Raw genomic sequence first — 25072 nt, 5'->3', positions numbered from 1 at the left:
TAGATCTATTGAAAGGTGAAACAAATATTATTTTAAAATTGTATCTTTTAGGAACTACAGAACAAAAGAGTGAACTACTGGACCAACAAACTTTGATGTAAATGCCCCTCCCCCACCCCACTAGTCTAGGTAACTTGTACTTACACTGTGTTGTCCTATCTCTGAGGGTGTAAATGTCCCCTCCCCAACCATGCCATTCCAAGTGACCTCTGTGGGGAGTTTACCACTGGGACCCTGCACCTCTGTGGTCACGTCACTGAAGTTCACATCATCTGACAGAATCTCCAGCTTATACTTGGTCTAAAACAAGAGGAGATATGTATTTATAGGTTGAAGGCAAATAATTTACTGAGGTGGTGGTTACAATTACTTAAATCTAGAGTGGTCTGTCAAGACTTACCAATAGTTTTCTTTTTCGTGCATTTACAACAGCTTCTCTAATGACCACATATTCTTGAATTGTTCCTAGGGAATATTTTCTTCTTTAAGTTAAAAGTACTTAAGAATCACAAGTAAATTATTTGATTTGTTCATGTTTTCTTTTCCCAGTGCTATCTGCAAGCAGACTTACAGGTTTTCCCACACACGCCAGCTTCAGGTCTGTCTTGATGGTCACTTTCTCGTCATTGTTCATGGCAACTGGTTTAAGCTCAGATAACCTGGCAGCATACGCCATGACTCCGAGATGTTCTACTTCTGGGTCCGTCATCTCTTCTGCCTTCAGGACAGGCTCAACACCAAGTCTTTTAGCAGCATCTATGCCTGCAATTCACATAATTTTAACATGAGTACAAATACAGAATACAGATATTAAAATCATGAGCTCAAATCTTCACATTTATTCTTCACATTAAATTTTTCACCACTACCACACTGTCTCACTTACTTAATACATGTAAGTTTGAATGAAATTCTTGTTACCAGTACAGTTTAACATAAATGCCAAATAACCCATTCCAATGTTTTACACATAATAAAAGTGACATAATGACAACCAGTATCACTGAGAGTGCCAGTGTCTTGACATTCTAGTGAGTGTCACATGGTCCTACCTTTCTGTGTCAGTGTCACATGGTCTTACCTTTCTGTGTCAGTGTCACATGGTCTTACCTTTCTGTGTCAGTGTCACATGGTCTTACCTTTCTGTGTCAGTGTCACATGGTCTTACCTTTCTGTGTCAGTGTCATATGTTCTTACCTTTCTGTGTCAGTGTCACATGGTCTTACCTTTCTGTGTCAGTGTCATATGTTCTTACCTTTCTGTGTCAGTGTCACATGGTCTTACCTTTCTGTGTCAGTGTCATATGTTCTTACCTTTCTGTGTCAGTGTCACATGGTCTTACCTTTCTGTGTCAGTGTCACGTACATGTTCTTACCTTTCTGTGTCAGTGTCATATGGTCTTACCTTTCTGTGTCAGTGTCACATGGTCTTACCTTTCTGTGTCAGTGTCATATGGTCTTACCTTTCTGTGTCAGTGTCACACTGTCATCGTCACCTCCAGGTACCTGTCCCCCAGCGGCTGTCACAATCTTACAGAGAACACTGCCATCTGCCCAATCCGACTGAAAACACAGGGAATAAACACCTTTGAATTGCAGCTTTTTAACCTAATATCTGACAAAAATGGAATTACCATACACATTCTTTGACTCAGGGGTTACTTGTAGTGAAATCATTCATAAAATTATTATTATTATTATTATAATAACTGTTATAATAATATTTTCACTTAAGTTTGAAATGTTCAATCGAGTTTACATAAAAGCAAATACCTAAGAACACAATTACCAAGATATGTAAAAATCAAAAATTATTTAGAAAGATTAAGATTTTTGACAAAAAAGCCAAATTCTAACATAAAACCAATTAAACAAAAGACAAATCTTAATTAAATTTAAAAAGATATGTTTTTCACTTCTTTTAAACTTTGTTGGTATGAAACAAGTAGTTTTCCTGTCAGTATTACCTGGAAGTTGTTGACCAGCTGGCTGCCGACCAGTTTGTTGGTGTCTCTCAGCGTGGCGTGATACCCTGGAGAATCTACCATCATAAAGTACGACAGGTACGTCATGCCAGACAGGTCATCCAGGTCAGGGTTAGCCAGATCTTCAGGGCGTAACACCATGGGGATTCCAAACTCTTTCTTGGCCACATCCATAGCATTGCGACAATTCTCAAGGCTGAAAATAGTATTATATAAATGAAACCAATAATTCACTGAACAGTAATCCAAATCATGTTGCTTTTTCTCAAAAGGACATTTTTAAAACTATTTTTAGACATGTCATTCAGCAAAGGTGAATTTTGTTTTATTTGCTTGAACAGGTATACATGTGCATTTTCATCACTGAATAATGCCTTCTTTTAAAAAATTCTTTCTTATTGAAATAACAAAAACATTATTAGAAGGGGCATTTTTATAATAAGAGCAGATCCAATTGTTGTAATTCTGGACAAGTCTCAACCTATGATTGTTGAAAATCACCTCTCTACAATTCTAAGGGAAAATGTTTTTTACTCTTTCTTTGAAATCAATCTTTGAGCAAATGATCAATCACATTTGAACTGCATCAACATACAGTCAAACAAAAACAATTTGATCCTTCTGGATGTATTTTTTCTAGTCTGGAATGTAAAAGCAGTGTGATACAATATCCCATAATATGTGTTCACTGTTCCACAACGGCAGTCTTGCATTTCAATTGGAGTCCTGCTGACCTAGGCTTCACGGGGTACATTCACAATATAACTACTGTTCTAGGTATATCAATCCAAATCTGCGGGGACTCTTGCTGAATGCAGTCTGATGAACTGAATGGCACTTTCTTGAGCAGCACACAGAAGTTAATCCCCCCTTAGCTACTTGAGGAGGCCTTATTCAGTTAATCTGGTAGCATTCAGTGAGAGTTCCCATAGAGCTGGATAGATCTACCTTGAACAATAGCTTCATTGTGAACGCACCCTTACAGTCCACAGACTTTATGGCTATTATATGGCCATGACAAAAAGCAAGCTAGGGATCTGTAACTAAAATTATGCTGGGTCAAATTTAAACAACATTAGGGACAAGCCTTGTATATACGCAAGGTTGAAACTTTCCAAAGATGGGTAAATTTTCCTAAGGTTTATAACATAAGAGGACAGCTTTTTAGAAACTGAGCTGGGACATGTTTACCTTACAAAACTTTTCAAAACAGCTGGGCAGCTTTTTCAGCAGGTTAACAAACTGGTTTGACATTGAAAAAGTAAACCATGATAGTATCTGTTAAGAATTCTCTCAGACTATTCTTACATCAGCACAAAAGGTTAAGACAGTACAGCCTTCCGCAGGTGACAAATATCATTAAATGCATGTACCTTTTAGAAATGCAGTTATTTCTAGAGGCAACATGACATGTAACCCATTTATCAAAGTATTAAGAACAGGATGGGAAATCTATAAAGGCATTAAGGCTATGTCCTTAATGGCAAGCTGCAAGAAATGGCAATTTTTTTTTATTATAAAAGCCAGTTTTTGTATACAAAAATTATGGGTGCTAAGATTTTCATTTGATTACCTAAAGATCCTTGATACTGCAGATGAACAGAAAACAATTAAATGAGGCATTCGTTTAACAAATTACCTGAGGGGATGCCAGTGGTTACATTTCAAAATGGAAATTTATATCAGCAATCAGATTTAAACCGATCAACTCCTGACTGTGTCAACCCTGTAGCCATAAGGCCTGACCTTGGGGACAAGTGACCTGCCGTGACACCTGTCACCTCTCTGTGCTACAGGACATCTTATTGTCACCTCTCCATGCTACAGGACATATTACTGTCACCTTTCTGTGTCTACTCTCCTGTGACAACTTAACTCACACAGTGAAATCTTTGTTGTCACTTCTTTAGGTATAGAATAAAGGAAAATGGTAAGAAAAATCCCAGTAAAAACATAAACGATGCAATTCCAGACACCAGTGGAAGAGGAAATATCTGCACAATTTATACTAAATTAAAGGTTAACTGAGATCTTTAACTATGAATATCAAATCTTCACACTGTGGGTAAATCAACTAAATCATCCTTTGGAATTATATCAATCATGTGTGTCATTTTCCAAGATGTATTCATTCTTCACCTTTCTCTTTTATTTGTAAAACATACAGTGGAGAAGAGAGACTGGCAGTAACCAGACAACTAGAGTCAGGTGTGTTCTTCTAGCTAATGAACAGTCACCTAGTAAGCTTATCACAATCAGGCAGTAGGAGGATTTTCAAGAGCCTTTACCCTTCAGCTATTTCTCATTTTAACTAAATATTAATTTAATAGTCTTTTAAATATGTTAATTGGAAAAACAGTTTATTGTCACATTTTAAACTTAAATGATTTTATATTTTTATCTCTGAATTTTAATTCATTTCTCTTTGTAATACACTTAATAATCATTATTTTACTTTCATATCTTTAGCCTGAATGATTTTATATTTCACTTTTAAGAGCTGCAACAGAAACCAATTTCTGAATGATGTATATTGTGTATACATACACAAAATATCCCCATCACTTACAGTGGAGAAATTTTAGTACCTCTTTGTTAGCCCAAGGTATTAAATCCAGTGTCATTAACGGTAATGGGCATAAATCACGTTTCATTCACCCAAGCATCCAGAATATGTCTCCCCTTTGTACCATATAGCTTTTATCAAACAACAGGGTCAAGACACCTAATTACAATGTAGTAGTAAATACTTCACTCAAAAATAAAATCCCCATTCCAATGATTAAACATTATGTTATAAATAACAAGCTGGCTATGTAAAATGTATGGCAACAAACTTTCTCCAAATCCTGCTTTTGTACAAAGGATTTCAAATATAAGGCAGCTGGATATAATATTATTGGGAAGCACGGATTCAAACTATGGCAACAAAATCACAATTATTATTATCAATTAATTTTTTACCACCTGCAACATACTGACTGATGAGATGTAAGACTTTTAAAATTCATAAATACAATCATATATATATTTACATGCCATTTAGGCCATACCAACACCATGATAACATTGCTATTAGATGCTGCACAATCTAATATCTAATTAAACTCTTGGTAACCTGCTCAATATCTATCATAATCATAAGCATAACATGTTGTTTCATATCAATATATAGAGTGTGATTCATTCTATCAAAAGTAAACTTTCAATTGTTTTAAAAAGCAGTTATTATACCAAATCTGCAGTGGATTGGCAGCAGAATCATCTGACTTACACCCCATTTCCATAGATTTTTAGATCGATCTATCCCTGTGGGGAGTCTCACAAGATTACTGTCAGCTTGGCCGGCTTAAGCGTCTGTCCCGCCTACTAAAAGCTGTAAGGGGGTAATTAACTATGGTGCCCGCTCGGCTGACTGCAATTTAGCGTGAACCCCCAGGGAGTTAGGTCGATCAAAATCTCTGGGAAAGCACCCTAAGGCTCATTCCCAATTAAACTATTGGTCTGTATAGATCAATCCAACTCTGTTGGGGTCTTGCTGAATGCAATCAGATTAACATGCCCCCTCTTGTTTCCAAAGTACTTGTATAATCACCAGGATTTTTGTATTCTATCCAATGCCAAGAAGAAGCATGTTAATCTCTTTATCTGGTTGCATTCAGCAAGAGTCCTGTGGACTTCGATTGACCTCCCTAGGCCAACAGTTTCATTGAGAACGAGCCCCAAGTCAATAGATTAAAACTTTTCAATTGAACTGATACAAAGAATCTCTGCCCTACTGACATGGATTTCCTAGCGAACGGACCACTTCAGCACCTGGTTGTCATGGCTGACCTGTAGCTGCCATTTGCCAAGCATGAGGGGGGGGGGGGGATTTGAAGCTGACATCACATGCTTTAGTCTAGATACACTGTACATTTCTCCACTTTACATAGCAGGTTGTCTAGTTCAATTATAAAGCTATAATTTTATCTTGACAATGTGAAAAATACTCCCCAATGAAAACATATAGAGAAATTAATAATAACTTACTGTCCTTTACTTTGGGGAATGTGGCATTTGTTAATTTTGAATTATCGATAAATGTATTATTATAATCGGGATTGATAAAACTGATAGACAAAAGTGGAGAAGTTTACAGATACAATATTCATACTACAAATTGATGTTGATATATATATATATAGTAACATATACTGGTATACCGTATTTGGTAAGCTCTATCCTCATCAGACCTGACAGGAAAAAACATTGAAAATATACAAATGCTATAATGGCTTTTATTATTAGTGCATATTTACATTTAAATTAAAAAACTTTCAAATTCAAATATACTCTCACACACCCATTTCACAACAAAATATAGTTCAATCAGTTCAACACTCTAACACAACCAGTCCACATAACAACACTAACACAACCAGTCCATAACAACACAACCAAGCCACAACAACATCAACACACTAACACAACCAGTCATTAACAACATTAACACAACCAGTCCACATCAACATCAACACACTAACAACCAGTCCACATAACAACACAACCAATCTTCAACAACATCAACACACTAACACAACCAGTCATTAACAACAAAGTAATGTTCAGTTCTTGCACTCCACATTCTGCACTCCACATATCAGTGTGGTTTACATTAGATGCCTGGTCATTTCTGGCCCTGATACAGACTGGGTGGATACAGCCCAGCTGCTATATGAGGCACTAAAAGCTAGCATATGAACAATATCTTTCACTGCAGGCCAGGAACTTTATCCGTGATTCAATCCCTATGTACCAAGTGCCAACAGCTGGGAGACAGCAGGTACTGTTAAGTGTTTATGAAGGACTGGTATTAGTCCCCAGACAGGATGAACCCATGTTCTCCTGCTCCAAGGAAGGACACTCTGACCACGAGGCCATCTGGCTAACAACAATGTAACACATCAACATATACAAAGTTGATGGTAAAACTCCATAAAGAAAAAGACAAGGCTGTTAACACTAGACTTCTTGTTATGTATGACAGTCCTCTTCCTACTGATGGCAAGGGAAGTTTGGATACAATATCTATCTCTAGAAAAAATGGTGAAGTTTTCAAGTCATTACTCAAGTTTACTGAACATATAATTCAAGTTTTAAGAATAAAATAGTGCTACACCTGACAGACATAATATCCTGTTTTCTTTTCTTGTGTGATATGTTCAATCTCAGAGTCTACAGACATCAAGATATCATGACAGAGAGACATCAATAAACTGGAGGTGTTATAACTTGTCATCTTGTTATCCATTTATCAAAAACATAAAAAAAGGCTATAAACTTAGCTTTCAGCCATATTCCAGTTTGTGGTATAAATGAAGTAAATGTTTTACATTACTGTCTAACCAGAGATGGGAACAGAATATGTTTTGAAAGGAGGAAAATCTCATGCACTTGAATTTTTCTCATTTTCCTTTTTAGAACCATTTTAAATTTTTTTCAGAAAAAAAAGGAAGAGAAAAGCAAACCCTCCCAAAAAGATAATATCCTTTATAACATACCCTATGGCGTGTGTTCATTTTTATTCATTTCACTGACAGTGATCCTTATGATTTAGAAATATATTATAGGCACCTGTCCCTGACATGATGGTACTGTAGGTGCTACTATCAGTGCCTGACAATCAGTGTGTATAATATTCAGCCTTTGCACTCTGTCTTCTTTTCTTTGCAGTTATTTTTGACAGACTTTGTAAAAAATACAAATGATATATAAACACAGTCTCATCTAGTCCATGGGGCAGGGCATTTGTACACCACCATAATTAGAAGTCACATTTCATATATTCCCTCTGGCAATGCAGCAACTGTAAAAACTAGGAGTTCTATCATTGTTTTATGACTTGATAACAGTGTAGTCTGTGACCCCCAAACTGATAACTGATGGCAAAGATCATGTCATTTGCTGCTGAGGTTAACCACAGCAAAATAGCATTTATTAATGTGGACAAAGCATGACTTTGGTACACCAGCTGACAGGACTTTCTCTTGGTTTACCATTAGATAGTCATATCCTGGATGAGAAAGAGGGAAAAATTACACCTGTGGTGTTTTATGTGAAAATAAACTGTGTCAAACTGAACTCGTATTTACAATAATGGGACATTCAGATTTTAATTTCTCCAAAAAGAAAAATACTGCTATAATATACATGCATTAAAAACAAACCATCTTATTCCATACCACCAAAGCTTTGCCCATTACTTGCTGTCAAATAAGACAAAAACTTTTGACCAAGACACAAACAGTACTGTAATAATGGTGGCCTGATAACATATTTCTTTGACAAAGCATATGAGAAAATGTAGCCGGTCCATTCTTAATCCCACTTTCATATATTAACATATAACACATAGGAACTTTTCTTACAGAAACAAATATTAAATCTTTTTAAATAAATCAATCAAACACAAAGAAATGATCTCATTTGGAATGGGATTTCAATTTACAAAATTCAAAATCAAGCTCGATGTCTCATAATTCAATAAAACAAATGAACAACCACAGTTCTATTAAAGAAGGTTATTTTCTCTGTGTGTGTATCATTTGGGTGGACACCTGTTCTAGTGATATAACATATCTATCTTGTTATCAAAGTGAACCAACACCATGTCACAGTATCACATCAGTATGCACGCCACTCCACAGCTGCCAGGGTTGACTGACTACCTCACAATGTCTTCACTACAATACCAGCTCTACAGTGAAGAGCAGGAATGCTTCACCTTGGAACCATATTACTTCATCCACTGATTATTCACTTAATGCTTCACAAAATTCATGACAAACAGAAGTGTAATGCTACATACAACAATACACATAATGATTCAAACTAATCCTTAGTTTGCATCAAAAGGCTCATAGCTATCTTATTATGATTCTTAACACGCTGCCACAACTAAGACACTGCCAAATATCGCACACTGTCACATCTAATGCATTTTCTCATCTAATGCACTGCCACATGTAACACATTGTCTCACCTAACACACTTTCACATCTATTACACTGCTACATCTAATACAATGTCATGCCTAGCAAATTTAACAACACATTTAAAACACTGTCACACCTAGCACATTCAATAACACATTTAACACACTGTCACACATAACACATTTAACACACTGTCACACGTAGCACATTTAATCACACATTTAACACACTGTTGCACCTAGTATATTTAACAAAACATTTAACACACTGTCACACCTAGTATATTTAACAAAACATTTAACACACTGTCACACCTAGTACATTCAACAATTTAACACACTGTAACAGCCAGCACGCTGTCATGGCAGACCACCTACCCCTCATAGCGTGGCAGGTTCCTCCAGTTTGTGAACAGTCCTGGTTTACAATACTCCAGCAATGCACTGGAAAGAGAAAGATCCAGATTTATTTCACTTATCATAATCATTATTATTACAGTCACCATAAAATTCTTCTTGACAAGATGACTTCAGTTAAACTGTTTTTCTGCAAGTTAAAGAATAACTTTGTTTAGGTGTTATGATTGCAGTATCATTAAAAAAACAAAACAAAACAAAACAAAACAAAAATTAACATGGAAGTTGAAGATCGACTGAGGTCCTTGTTAACATTTACAAAAGAGACACCCCAGTACATTAAGATATCCATTTGATTTATCTGCTATCAATGCCTGGGACAGCTCACTGAATAACAACAACACAAAATAACAGTGCCTTGCTTACTGAATAATAACCAAGCATATAAGAGCGAAACATCCCAACGGGTCTTACAAAATATGTGAATAAATGTTTTTCAAACTAAGCTCCTCTTTATTAAAACCTGAACAAGGTACGTGACAGTCTATTGTCCTTAGGATGTTAACAATAACCCTTCTCAAGCTCCACATATATTTCTACTGTCTCACAGTGCTTCGTGACAGGGGAATATTGAAAACTTTAAGCTGGGTTGCCATAAACTCCACAACCATGCGATCAATCTAAACCCATTCAATGCATGCCGACTTGTTCTTCACAAAGTCTCACAAATATATAAGATCTAGAATAAACTAGAGGATCAGAGAGGCGATACCGCCTCCGAATGTTGTACCACCAGCTGGAGCAAGCGCATTCGTATAGACCCCCCACATACACAAAATAAGGGACACAGCCACCAGTCTTATGCTTGACAAGCTATAAAAATGTAATCAACAAGAATTTTCAAAATACGCAAAAAATATATATAACTTAAAATGGTACAATCAAAGTTAAGTTAAGGTAGGTCAAAGGTCAATTTCAAGGTCACAGTAAATTGCCAGTATATGACTTTCTATTCAACTACAATAGTAACTATGGACCTATCTCTGCCAGGTTTGGAGTTAAAAGAGAAAGAAATTAGCAGAGTTCAGTTCATGATTATAAGTAGGTCAAAGGTCAATTTCAAGGTCACACTTAGATTGCCAGTATATGACTTCCTATTCAAGTTCAATAGTAACTATGGACCTATCTCGCTAGTTTTGGAAATAAAAGGGAACCAAAATTTGCAAAGTTCAATTCATGATAAAAAGTAGGTCAAAGGTCAATTTCAAGGTCACATTTAGATTGCCATTATATGACTTCCTCTTCAACTTCAATAGAAACTATGGACCTATCTCTGCCAGTTTTGGAGATAAAAGGGAGGCAAAATTTGCAAAGTTCAGTGCATGGTGAAGAGTAGGTCAAAGGTCAATTTCAAGGTCACAGTAAGATTGCCAGTACATGACTTCCTATTCAACTTCAATAGTAACTATGGACTTATCTCTGCCAGTTTTGGAGATATAAGGGACTAAATGTTATAATTTTGGAGTTACCATAATGTGCCATAAATTTCCTACGGAAAAAATTAATTAAAATAAAGAAAAGGTCATTTTGGAAAAAAAAAACCTTGAAATGGGAGGTGCTCTGAAGTTCCAGATGTTCAAATTTGATGAAATAATGTCATTTTCGACCACAAGTTGCCTGCTTTGCCAAGCCTTATGTTTTATTTTTCCGGAGTTCAAAATTTATTATCCATTACCGTACTGCACATTTTGCTTTAACCACCAAAATGTACTTTTTGATAAGGTGTAACTTTGGAGATAAAAGGGAAGCAAAATTTGCAAGGTTCAGTTCATGATGAAAAGTAGGTCATAGGTCAATTTCAAGGTCACAGTAAGATTGCCAGTATATGACTTCCTATTCAACTTCAATAGTAACTATGGACCTATCTCTTCCAGTTTTGGAGATAAAAGGGAACCAAAATTTGCAAAGTTCAGTTCATGGTGAAAAGTAGGTCAAAGGTAAATTTTAAGGTCACATTTAGATTGCTAGTATATGACTTCCTATTCAACTTCAATAGTAACTATGGACCTATCTCTGCTAGTTTTGGAGATAAAAGGGAAGCAAATTTTCCAAAGTTCAGTTCATGTTGGAAAGTAGGTCAAAGGTCAATTTCAAGGCCACATTTAGATTGCCAGTATATGACTTCATATTCAAGTTCAATAGAAACTATGGACCTATCTCTGCCAGTTTTGGAGATAAAAGGGAGGCAAAATTTGCAAAGTTCAGTTCATGGTGAAAAGTAGGTCAAAGGTCAATTTCAAGGTCACAGTAAGATTGCCAGTACATGACTTCCTATTCAACTTCAATAGTAACTATGGACTTATCTCTGCCAGTTTTGGAGATATAAGGGACTAAATGTTATAATTTTGGAGTTACCATAATGTGCCATAAATTTCCTACAGAAAAAATTAATTAAAATAAAGAAAAGGTCATTTTGGTAAAAATTCCTGAAATGGGAGGTGCTCTGAAGTTTCAAATGTTCAAATTTGATGAAATAATGTCATTTTCGACCACAAGTTGCCTGCTTTGCCTAGCCTTATGTTTTGTTTTTACGGAGTTCAAAATTTATTATCCATTACCGTACTGCACATTTTGCTTTAACCACCAAAATGTACTTTTTGATACAGCGTAACTTTGGAGATAAAAAGGAAGCAAAATTTGCAAAGTTCAGTTCATCATGAAAAGTAGGTCAAAGGTCAATTTCAAGGTCACAGTAAGATTGCCAATATATGACTTCCTATTCAAGTCCAATAGTAACTATGGACCTATCTCTGCCAGTTTTGGAGATAAAAGGGAACCAAAATTTGCAAAGTTCAATTCATGATAAAAAGTAGGTCAAAGGTCAATTTCAAGGTCACATTTAGATTGCCAGTATATGACTTCCTATTCAACTTCAATAGTAACTATGGACCTATGTCTGCCAGGTTTGGAGTTAATAGAGAAAGAAATTAGCAGAGTTCAGTTCATGGTAAAAAGTAGGTCAAAGGTCAATTTTAAGGCCACATTTAGATTGCCAGTATATGACTTCCTATTCAACTTCAATAGTAACTATGGACCTATCTCTGCCAGTTTTGGAGATAAAAGGGAAGCAAAATTTGCAAAGTTCAGTTCATGACGAAAAGTAGGTCAAAGGTCAATTTCAAGGTCACAGTAAGATTGCCAGTATATGACTTCCTATTCAAGTTCAATGGTAACTATGGACCTATCTCTGCCAGTTTTGGAGATAAAAGGGAACCAAAATTTGCAAAGTTCAATTCATGATAAAAAGTAGTTCAAAGGTCAATTTCAAGGTCACATTTAGATTGCCAGTATATGACTTCCTATTCAACTTCAATAGTAACTATGGACCTATCTCTGCCAGGTTTGGAGTTAAAAGAGAAAGAAATTAGCAGAGTTCAGTTCATGGTGAAAAGTAGGTCAAAGGTCAATTTTAAGGTCACATTTAGATTGCCAGTATATGACTTCCTATTCAACTTCAATAGTAACTATGGACCTATCTCTGCTAGTTTTGGAGATAAAAGGGAAGCAAAATTTCCAAAGTTCAGTTCATGGTGAAAAGTAGGTCAAAGGTCAATTTCAAGGTCACAGTAAGATTGCCAGTATATGACTTCCTATTCAACTTCAATAGTAACTATGGACCTATCTCTGCCAGTTTTGGAGATATAAGGGACTAAATGTTATAATTTTGGAGTTACCTTAATGTGCCATAAATTTCCTACAGAAAAAATTAATTAAAATAAAGAAAAGGTCATTTTGGTCAAAATTCTTGAAATGGGAGGTGCTCTGAAGTTCCAGAAGTTCAAATTTGATGAAATAATGTCATTTTTGAACACAAGTTGTCTGCTTTGCCAAGCCTTATGTTTTATTTTTCCAGAGTTCAAAATTTATTATCCATTACCGTACTGCACATTTTGCTTTCACCACCAATATGTACTTTTTGATACAGCGTAACTCGAAAACCGTATGGAATACAAAAAAACGGAGACCACCTCCAGTGTTGGGCTTTACATGCTCTACAAAATGCAAAAAAGAATGGGTCTCTAGCATTAACGGTTCCCGAATTAGAGACAGTTTTCAGTTTCGGTATCTTATGGCCGCTACACCCGTGAAAATGCACCGATTGACCCCAAATTCACACAGATGAAAGATGACCTGAAGGGTAATATTTTCCAATAATTTTATTGGTTTAATCTGTGTGGTGTCTGAATAACAGCGCAAATAAATTTTTTTTCGTAAAAAAATTCATTTTTTTGAAAATTTTTTGCCCGTTTGACCTTGAAATAAAGGTCAAAGGTCAAATCCAAGGGCATATTTGAAATCTACACATATGACTTTTGGAAAGCCGTCTGTAGAAATTTTTCCCATAATTCCTTCCGTAGGGTAGATAATTAGCATTTAATTTTGCCATTTTTGGACAAGGGTGCATTGCAATGAGTGCCACACCTAGACCCCAATACCGACAAAGCCCAAATTTTACGTGGAACGAGTTGAGATTATAGGTGACCTAAATCCAAGAGATGGGTATGGGGGCCCTTACCGTCTAGGAGGAGAAGCGGTAACGGTAACATGGCGGCGGAGCCGGCGGAGCCGCAGGAGCCGGCGGAGCCGCAGGAGCCGGCGGAGCCGGCGGAACGGACCGGACGGGACTAAAACCATGTGTACCGCCAGCGCTAACGCTGGTGGTACAATAATGAAGATATTTATGACCCAAACAGCACCCCAACCTACTTAATTGTACCACCAGCGTTAGCGCTGGCGGTACACATGGTTTCGGTCTCGTCCGGATCGTTCCGCCGGCTCCGCCGGCTCCGCCGGTTCCGCCGGCTCCGCCGGCTCCGCCGGACGGCTACCGTTACCGCTTCTCCTCCTAGACGGTAAGGCCCCCCATACCCATCTCATGGATTTAGGTCACCTATAATCTCAACTCGTTCCACGTAAAATTTGGGCTTTGTCGGTATTGGGGTCTGGGTGTGGCACTCATTGCAATGCACCCTTGTCCAAAAATGGCAAAATTAAATGCTAATTATCTACCCTACGGAAGGAGTTACGGGAAAATTTTCTACAGACGGCTTTCCAAAAGTCATATGTGTAGATTTCAAATATACCCTCGGATTTGACCTTTGACCTTTACTTCAAGGTCAAATGGGCCAAAATTTTCAAAAAAATGAAATTTTTTACGAAAAAAAAATTTTTTGCCCTGTTATTCAGACACCACACAGACTTAACCAATAATATTATTGGAAAGTGTTACCCTTCAGGTCATCTTTCATCTCCGTGAATTTGGGGTCAATCGGTGCATTTTCACAGGAGTAGCGGCCATAAGATACCGAAACTGAAAACTGTCTCTAATTCGGGAACCGTTAATGCTAGAGACCCATTCTTTTTTGCATTTTGTAGAGCATGTAAAGCCCAACACTGGAGGTGGTCTCGGTTTTTTTGTATTCCATACGGTTTTCGAGTTACGCTGTATCAAAAAGTACATACTGGTGGTGAAAGGAAAATGTACGGAAGCCCACTGGTGCCATATGTAGAAAAAAAAATTATCTCGAAATTTCGAGATACTATTTTGAAATTTGAACAAAAAAAATTTACCACCAGCGTTAGCGCTGGCGGTACACATGGTTTCGGTCCCGTCCGGTCCGTTCCGCCGGCTCCGCCGCCATGTTACCGTTACCGCTTCTCCTCCTAGACGGTAAGGGCCCCCGTACCCATCTCATGGATTTAGGTCACCTATAATCTCAACTCGTTCCACGTAAAATTTGGGCTTTGTCGGTATTGGGGTCTGGGTGTGGCACTCATTGCAATGCACCCTTGTCTAAAAATGGCAAAATTAAATGCTAATTATCTACCCTACAGAAGGAGTTACGGGAAAAATTTCTATAGACGGCTTTCCAAAAGTCATATGTGTAGATTTCAAATATACCCTCGGATTTGACCTTTGACCTTTACTTCAAGGTCAAATGGGTCAAAATTTTCAAAAAAATGAAATTTTTTACGAAAAAAAATTTTTTTGCCCTGTTATTCAGACGCCACACAGACTTAACCAATAATATTATTGGAAAGTGTTACCCTTCAGGTCATCTTTCATCTTCGTGAATTTGGGGTCAATCGGTGCATTTTCACAGGAGTAGCGGCCATAAGATACCGAAACTGAAAACTGTCTCTAATTCGGGAACCGTTAATGCTAGAGACCCATTCTTTTTTGCATTTTGTAGAGCATGTAAAGCCCAACACTGGAGGTGGTCTCGGTTTTTTTTGTATTCCATACGGTTTTCGAGTTACGCTGTATCAGAAAGTACATATTGGTGGTGAAAGGAAAATGTACGGAAGCCGACTGGTGCCATATGTAGAAAAAAAAATTATCTCGAAATTTCGAGATACTATTTTGAAATTTGAACAAAAAAAATTTTTATCTCGAAATTTCGAGATAGCATTTTGAAATTTGAACAAAAAAAAAATTATCTCGAAATTTCGAGATAGCATTTTGATATTTGAGCAAAAAAATTTATCTCGAAATTTCGAGATAGTATTTTGAAATTTGAACAAAAAAAATGCTATCTCGAAATTTCGAGATAATTTTTTTTTCAACATATGGCACCAGTCGGCTTCTGTAAAAATGTGCAGTACGGTAATGGATAATAAATTTTGAACTCCGGAAAAATAAAACATAATGCTTGGCAAAGCAGACAACTTGTGGTCAAAAATGACATTATTTTATCAAATTTAAACTTCTGCAACTTCAGAGAACCTCCCATTTCAAGAACTTTGACCAAAATGACCTTTTCTTTATTTTAATTAATTTTTTCTGTAGGCAATTTATGGCACATTATGGTAACTCCAAAATTATAACATTTAGTCCCTTATATCTCCAAAACTGGCAGAGATAGGTCCATAGTTACTATTGAAGTTGAATAGGAAGTCATATACTGGCAATCTTACTGTGACCTTGACATTGACCTTTGACCTACTTTTCACCATGAACTGAACTTTGCAAATTTTGCTTCCCTTTTATCTCCAAAACTGGCAGAGATAGGTCCATAGTTACTATTGAACTTGAATAGGAAGTCATATACTGGCAATTTTACTGTGACCTTGAAATTGACCTTTGACCTACTTTTCACCTTGAACTGAACTTTGCAAAATTTGCTTCCCTTTTATCTCCAAAACTGGCAGAGATAGGTCCATAGTTACTATTGAACTTGCATAGGAAGTCATATACTGGCAATTTTACTGTGACCTTGAAATTGACCTTTGACCTTCTTTTCACCATGAACTGAACTTTGCAAATTTTGCTTCCCTTTTATCTCCAAAACTGGCAGAGATAGGTCCATAGTTACTATTGAAGTTGAATAGGAAGTCATATACTGGCAATCTAAATGTGACCTTGAAATTGACCTTTGACCTACTTTTCACCATGAACTGAACTTTGCAAATTTTGCTTCCCTTTTATCTCCAAAACTGGCAGAGATAGGTCCATAGTTACTATTGAAGTTGAATAGGAAGTCATATACTGGCAATCTTACTGTGACCTTGAAATTGACCTTTGACCTACTTATCACCATGAACTGAACTTTGCAAATTTTGCTTCCCTTTTATCTCCAAAACTGGCAGAGATAGGTCCATAGTTACTATTGAACTTGAATAGGAAGTCATATAATGGCAATTTTACTGTGACCTTGAAATTGACCTTTGACCTACTTTTCACCTTGAACTGAACTTTGCAAAATTTGCTTCCCTTTTATCTCCAAAACTGGCAGAGATAGGTCCATAGTTACTATTGAACTTGCATAGGAAGTCATATACTGGCAATTTTACTGTGACCTTGAAATTGACCTTTGACCTTCTTTTCACCATGAACTGAACTTTGCAAATTTTGCTTCCCTTTTATCTCCAAAACTGGCAGAGATAGGTCCATAGTTACTATTGAAGTTGAATAGGAAGTCATATACTGGCAATCTAAATGTGACCTTGAAATTGACCTTTGACCTACTTTTCACCATGAACTGAACTTTGCAAATTTTGCTTCCCTTTTATCTCCAAAACTGGCAGAGATAGGTCCATAGTTACTATTGAAGTTGAATAGGAAGTCATATACTGGCAATCTTACTGTGACCTTGAAATTGACCTTTGACCTACTTTTCACCATGAACTGAACTTTGCAAATTTTGCTTCCCTTTTATCTCCAAAACTGGCAGAGATAGGTCCATAGTTACTATTGAAGTTGGATAGGAAGTCATATACTGGCAATTTACTGTGACCTTGAAATTGACCTTTGACCTACCTTACAATGAACTTAACTTTGATTGCACCATTTTTAGTTATATATATTTTTTGCATATTTTGAAAATTCTTGTTGATTGCATTTTTACAGCTTGTCAAGCACAAGACTGGTGGCTGCACCCCTTATTTTGTGTATGTGGGGGTCTATACGAATGCGCTTGCTCCAGCTGGTGGTACAATATTCGGAGGCGGTATCGCCTCTCTGATCCTCTAGTTTCATTCAGTCTTTAATTCAAAACTGGTCGAATTGAGACGAGATTTAATTACTGTGCCCCTGCAGGGACGATGTGTTCGGAGGCGTGAAAGAGGCAGAGAGACCATTACAGGATTAAGCTGACTTCCTTTCATGTAGGTCTACCATATTTAGGCCGTGGACCAGCTAGCACTCAGCTCTTCTCATTCTGAATGGTCCCAAAGTAAATCTCATATGATATACAACTTAAAAAGCTGCAAAACAGAATTATCAGGAGAATGTTTGCTTGTTCATGATATCATATCTGAAGAACTATAAAAACTTCACAATGTATGGAGACGCACTTATAACACGCGCACTTAAGCTAAATGATAAGTGAGAAAATATGTTTACTTTAAATTTGTAATCAGTAGTATCTACCTGAGATCTAAATAAATAGATTTAACCTTCGTGCTTCCTAAAGGTATATGTCTGTCTTTAACTTCAGAAACACTTTTCACAAACAAGCAGGAAAAAATGGTATTCTATGACTGGGTTCCCATATTTAGATCGACCCATCTGGATCGATCTAACTCCCTAGGGGTGCACACTAAATTGCTATCAGCTCAAGAGGCTTAAATGTCTGTCACGCCTACCGAATCAGCTAGGGTTAAAGATGATTACCCCCTAACAGCTTTTACTAGGCGTGTGAGACATTTAAGCCGGTCAAGTTGACAGCAATTTAGTGAGACTCCCCAGGGAGATAGATCGATCCAAATATCTGTGGCAATGGTCCCTTAACTAGCTTTTGTCATGACAGCTACTTCCCCTTTTATAACCCCAAGCAACATACGTCATATGTATACATGATCTTACCGAACACAAATACACTCTGCTTACACAAAAAATTCTATTTATCACATTCTATACATTGTTCAAGTTACCTTTCAGTAAGACCATACATTTTAAGAACATACTCCATCAACAAGATGACTTCTCACATTAATGGTTTATATAACACCAAGAGTTAATTCAATTCCCAGTGTATGTACTGTACACCTAGAATGTCCCTCCCCTAACTAATAGACTTCATTTATGTATTAGTACTACATATACTGTCACACTTTTCTGTGGCCTGTCACTTAACTCTAGCTCAAGTTTTTTCACATTACAAGCTTTACACTTTGCTTTGTATGACCCCCTCACCTAAAAAAATTAAATCAATTATTCTGTGGAAAGATATTCATTACAAATGAGATTGCTCTCCACCCAGTTGTTTGTCTGTTGCCACGCCCTGTTTATGCTTACTGTCACTGTGATATATAGCTGACTCGAGCTAGTCCGTAAGTCCCTAATATTTTATCATTTATTGTAAACATATCACAAGGCAAATCATTGCTGAGGTGTCATCCTTGCTGTTATCTATATCCTATACAAACAGAACAGTAACGTTACTGTTATTTAGATCAACTTGTTGCAGCTTTTCTCCTTTACTCTTTATATCATAGTTTCTGAAGTTTGCAAAAAAATTGGGATTGCTGAGCATGTGAGCTACCCTCTACCAGTTACGCCTGTGACAATTTTTCTATTGTTCTGCACAAATTTTTACATGGGATTAATTTCACCAACCAGCCAGCTTCTAGTACAGAGTAGATGCAAGCTTTGTATACAATATGATGGGGACAATGAGGGCCAATATGGCTACCCTCACCTAGCTGTACATATTTGAATAAGAGCTGATCTTTGTTAGCAAAAAGTAATCCTCTTATTATTTCATGCAAGATGTCAGCTCACATTCACCAGGCCTCATTACAAATGTCTGCATTACCATAAGAATGGAATGTATCATTCTTTGTGTAATACCACATTTATTACTGTACTGATCATAGGAGATAGATACGTAAAGACATATTTACAATCTAAAGATAATGTTTTAAAGGTGACACACCCATTATTTCGCAAGTAGGCTCATTTTTTATTGTTTGCCACACCCTTTTCTTTCTACCTTATAGGGTGACTTGTTGGTCAAGACTTTACTAACTTTCAACTGGTTAAAATATCAATGGCATGCGGAGAAAGAGTTGTTTAATCTATCTTTATAAAAATGTGTCATTTTATTGGGCTTTCCCCCAATTTTCACTGTTACAGATCAATACACTGCTGTTCCTCTTCAACCCACTTTAGAATAACAAGCACAATTTTTTTTCTACTACTAAATTATGGATCGTAGACAAAATATTAAAATGTACAGTACTGCAGGAATAACAAATGAGGCCTTCACAATTTGAAGGGGTTTTTTTAATTTAGAGAAAATATCCATTACTTCTGTTGGATCTAAATTCAATTTTTAATCACATATTGGGTGACTCATAAAAATGTTACTAATTTCAAAATTCAATACTTACTTCAACAGTTTACAAGCTTTTGAATTGAAATTTTGTACAGATTTTTGACACATTATTGATAATTGGTCAACCCTGAAGTATCAGTTCAAAAACACATCAACAAGTGTCAAAACTGCCAGACACTGGCATCCTTCGGAAGTCGCATAGACTGGCTTGGCAGTTTTTTCACTTTTGATTTTCATTTTTTTTTAATGGGCCATAACTTGGAAAGGAATAGTGGAGAAATTTTAAGCATTTATTAAAAACTATTTTTTGACAACATTTCACTGCAATATATTTGAAACTCTTGAAGTAATTGAACTTTGAAATTGTTAATTTTTTGAGCCGCCTATATACAGGTTGAAAGGCTGATATTAGTGATTTTGACCAAGTGATGACATTCTTTATACATGAAACTAATTTCACTAGTTTAATTGACTAAAAAAAAAAAAAAATTCACATTTTGGGTTTTAGATTCCATATTTATATTTATATACAACATTCATTAAAAATATATTGATAAATATGTACAGGAGAAAAAATAAGCAGAAACGCAATTTCCAAACCTTAAAGCTATTCCATCATTCCAATCTGAAGAAAAGTTGCGAATGTTGCATTCTGGGATGACTGCCTGTAACCATGCCAACATGAGCTTCTTTGGTGGAAACTTGGTCTTTCCAATCTGGTATCTGAGGATGAGGTGCCATATCAGGCCTAGGATCAACTTGAGGTTGCCGTTTACTATATCTTCACTACCTGCAAATAGCAGTATCATAATTAACAATAGCAGTATCATCATGAACAATGGTAATATCATCATGAACAACAGCAGTATCATCATGAACAATAGCAGTATCATCATGAACAATAGCAGTATCATCATTAACAACAACAGTATCATCATGAACAATAGCAGTATCATCATGAACAATAGCAGTATCAATCATAATTAACAACAGCTCACACTAAATATGTTACACTGTACATTCTTCTGGGATATCAACCAGGAAGCAAACTGTTGAGGTGATATGAAAACAAAATCATAAATTAACGTTTTCATCATACTCCTCAATTAATATTTCACCAGGTGTAATACTGTCATAGAAATAAAAAATGTTTTGGCAATTTTTTTTACCAATTTTTCCTTCCTTCGACTGCTCCCCTTTCCCTACCACCACCACCCAAGAATCACAATATGAAAGCAAAAATGTCACTTTTCTATTGTTACATCTTCAAAATAATGTTCAAAATGTTACGTTGTTTAAAGGGAGTATTTTACTTTGCTGCATTTTCCCATATCACACTGATGACTTGAATACAGAAGCTAAACAAGTGTCAACCAAAAGACACTTCATGAGATCATGCAAGTTTTTGACAAGTTTTTCTTTTCAATGACATAAAGTCAACTGACTGAATATTTAGAAATGATTTCAGCCAACATTATCCATGAGAGTACTAGCAATGAAATATTTCAGTGTAAAGCAGGGAAAAAATAAAGATCCAAAGAAGTATAATAGTAAAGCCAGCTGTGTGGATTCTTTCAATGGTGTAAATACCAGTCCCATGCCTTGGCTATCATTTTACCTTACTACTGTATATAATGCATGACATACCCAGCACACTCAGGCTGGCCCTATACTTGTCTATATGCAGGACAGGCTGGTCACATATATATATCTTGTTTACTGCAGCAATACCACAGCACCGCACAATTAATTAAGGATAAATCAGTCCCAGAGGGCCAAATGATGGAACATTTGCATGCTGTGATGGGGGGCAGACATTAATTATTGATAGATTTCTAGTAATTGTTTCCATCTCCAAGGACCATAGCTAGGGGAGGGGTGTCTGGAAAGTATGTAGAGTCCAACTTGGAGAAAGTGTCAGCAAATATAAATATTCTTCTCTATCTCAGCACCTAAGGCATATTTTGATTATTTTACTAAAACCAAGGTAAAACCACACCAGAGATGATAATTTAATGCATTGCTGTATAATGACAATTATGTCTTCCACTTGTTTTTGCTGTATTGGCTATTCTTTCCACTCTGAGTGTGCATAAAATTATGTCTAATTTAAGTGGATCGTAAATTAAAAACACATGAGGAATTAAAGATCATTTTTAAGATGTCAGCATTCAGAAAACTGACTCAAACTTAATCATAATATCTAAAACCTTAACTTTTTCTGTCGCAATTCTGATTTTCTTGCTACAGTTACATAGATATCAATTTTGAAGGTTTTTGATGCACATGACAGACATGAACTTTCACAGCCAACAAACTTGGAACTTGTTCATTATTAATCATGCTAAAAATAATTTCTCTGAGTTTCAATCTATTTTCTTTTATAGGTTGAACATTTTAATACATTTTAATATTTATCAAATTAAAAATACAAGGTATTGCTACTCATTCTTTACATATTCGATATGCATTTTTGATATCAAATTGGAGAAAAACCCAGTCTAAGTCTTACATGAATCAATATCCAGAAGTGAATTCACATTTAAAAAGTAAAATCCATTCTTACAAAAAATACAAACTGCATCTCCTTTACAAATGTTTTCTGTACAGTATGTGGACCTATGGTTGGTTCTTAAATACAGGCAGGAATGCTGCCAAGTCACTCTCAAATTACCTCAATGTCAACAGAAAAGTTTACAAGCTATTCATGAAGGCCCAGTTAACACACTGTGGTCTGAACTGATTTGAATATGAAAAAAATAAACTGTTTACTACCTTAAACCTTGGATCAGCCAAAGTGTTCTTTGGATGTTGACCATAGGTGATTACACATGGTACCTTAATTCTGTTTCATCTAGGTCTTACTAGGAGTTACTCTTATCTGGTATGATGAGCCTACCGCATTCATGATTAGATTACAGATTTGTGGAAATGAAGTGTTCCAACTTCATATTGCTTGCTATCATTGCTATGCCATAAGCAATAAGAAAGAATGGATGAAGAAGGGTGCTTTTTAGAAGGTTTTAATTTTTTCAATTTGCATTGATTTTAATCTTATTTTAGTAAACACCTGTTAAGACAAAATTTCTTCCTTACTTTTTGACAATTCTAAACTCTGACAGTCTGCATGATAATTGCCAGAATCTTACACCAAAACTTTCTACACATCAGTTCTCGTTTCTCAATGTAGATGGGCTGTATACATATGAAACATAAGAGGTGTCGTGTGGGTCATTACTTGACCAGTCTGGCCATTGAGGGTCATTACCCAGCCTCCTTTACATCAGTGAGATCATTAAGGTGTCTGGTGGACACTATAGATAGGCAGCAGAGGTGTTACCTTACCCTAAATGCCACAGTTAAGTCACAGCAATAGCTGTAGCCAGTCCTGACTTGTGACAAATATGTATAATCAGAAGCAGCCTAAGTAATTGTAAAAGGTGCTTATTATTATTAGTATATAGATTGCAATAACATGGTGCCCCCAAAATACAGCACATATTATGAACTATAGATTGTCCTTGATGGCACACTTAAAGCCTCCACAAGTGCCTTTATCTGAGGGATATGATAAGATAGCAGTATGTAACATCATGTGATAGTGTCAGATCATCTCTGGAAGGTTATGGGTCCCCTGAATGACAGTCATAAAAAGCTGACTTTTTGCTAGCTAGGTGTGTTAGGGGAGGTGCCACAAGAATAAAAATGCTGTCCTTCGTTTCAATAAACAGTGTTTATTCATGTGAGGAATATCACTGCTGAATAATGAGAGGAAGCTTAGAGTTAAAAACTTGCTTGGATTTCCCATCAGATACAGTTATCCCTGTCAGCCCAGACACCCCTCCCCCTCATGTTTATCTGATATTATATGTCAATCTTCACTTTGCACTGTAAATGCCATGTTTCACTGAAGTTTATTTAACTCTACAATACTGATGTTGCAATTGCTGTTTAATATCTGACAAAGTGAAACTACCGGTACTAATTTGTTGTTCACTGCAATCAAGTGTTTTTTTAAATATATTACTGTACTGCAGGTATTTAACAGGGGTATGTACTATTAAGAAATAAATGAAGGGTCATGATGGAGAAATATTGTCCAAGATTACCGACCATTTCTACTTCAGAACAGAAAATAAGAGTAAATTCTATCTAAATATTATTTGAAGAACCGAAAGCCAAAGGCGAAGCCAGAGAGAGAGAGAGAGAGAGAGAAAAAAAGAGAGAATAATTCGGCGGTAACAGTAATTAACCTTGTTCTTTGGTCAGATATGCATGAAAAACTTACCGATATTAACCAACTTAACGCCATCTTCACTGACGGCATTCAAAGCCAGCGTTACATTCTGTATGTAGTGGTGTTGATTCAATGGCTTCTTCACGATCCTTCCAATTTTTCGCGACTGAATAATTTCCACCAAGTTTCCCAGTTTAACTCCATCGCCGAGATCGGTCTTCAAGTCGCTGACAGATAATTCCCGGGCTTGAAGTTGTTCGTTCACCCAGTTTGTAAACGTCGTTTTTTGGATAACAATCCACCTGTCATCATGGCCCCCCATCCCCCCAACTGCAGCGTGCCCCTCGGCAGAGCGCGCCTTCTCTCCAATATCAGCCATCTCCACCTCCTCTCTCAGGTCGGCAAACTTAAAGAAAACACGACGTAAAAACAAATACAGAAGTTCAGGGAGTTGGTCCCCACAGTCCGGTTACGTTGATTGACGTTAGTATTGGCCGGTGACAGGTTCCTATTGCAGCATGATTAAGACGGAGTTTGGGTGTCGCCCTTACAATCAATAGTATTGCATGCCTACCGTGACCCAATTTTCATTGAGTGCAAGGACGCAACCAATTGTAATTCAAAGGAGGGGTGTTGGGTCATCTACCTGTAGAATCTATCGGAACAATTGTAGTCAA

The 25072-nt window shown here is 36.6% G+C and overlaps 1 protein-coding gene across 4 annotated transcripts in view; it reads right to left on the bottom strand.

The window, feature by feature from the left end:
- LOC106166693 (filamin-A) overlaps positions 1 to 24994 on the bottom strand; it is a 104385-nt gene extending 79391 nt beyond the window's left edge. The window contains exons 1-8 of one of the 4 annotated variants that reach the window (XM_086996787.1): positions 24447 to 24994; positions 20759 to 20948; positions 9339 to 9404; positions 6190 to 6219; positions 1967 to 2180; positions 1463 to 1562; positions 572 to 762; positions 145 to 300 (exon numbers count right to left, since the gene is read on the bottom strand). In XM_086996787.1, the coding sequence (XP_086852913.1) occupies positions 145 to 300; positions 572 to 762; positions 1463 to 1562; positions 1967 to 2180; positions 6190 to 6219; positions 9339 to 9404; positions 20759 to 20948; positions 24447 to 24774 (1275 nt within the window). In that variant the 5' untranslated portion in view covers positions 24775 to 24994. Of the gene's footprint in view, positions 1 to 144; positions 301 to 571; positions 763 to 1052; positions 1093 to 1462; positions 1563 to 1966; positions 2181 to 6189; positions 6220 to 9338; positions 9405 to 20758; positions 20949 to 24446 lie in introns of those variants that run through there. The other 3 variants (XM_086996790.1, XM_086996788.1, XM_086996789.1) reach the window with 3 other exon arrangements.
- Positions 24995 to 25072: the final 78 nt, after the last annotated feature.

The sequence above is a fragment of the Lingula anatina genome, chromosome 10 (assembly GCF_051362555.1).
Source record: "Lingula anatina isolate TDL-2025a chromosome 10, LinAna3.0, whole genome shotgun sequence".
Lineage (NCBI taxonomy): Eukaryota > Metazoa > Brachiopoda > Lingulata > Lingulida > Lingulidae > Lingula > Lingula anatina.
Note: the sequence above shows the minus strand (reverse complement) of the source record. Positions and strands in the feature narration are given on the sequence as shown.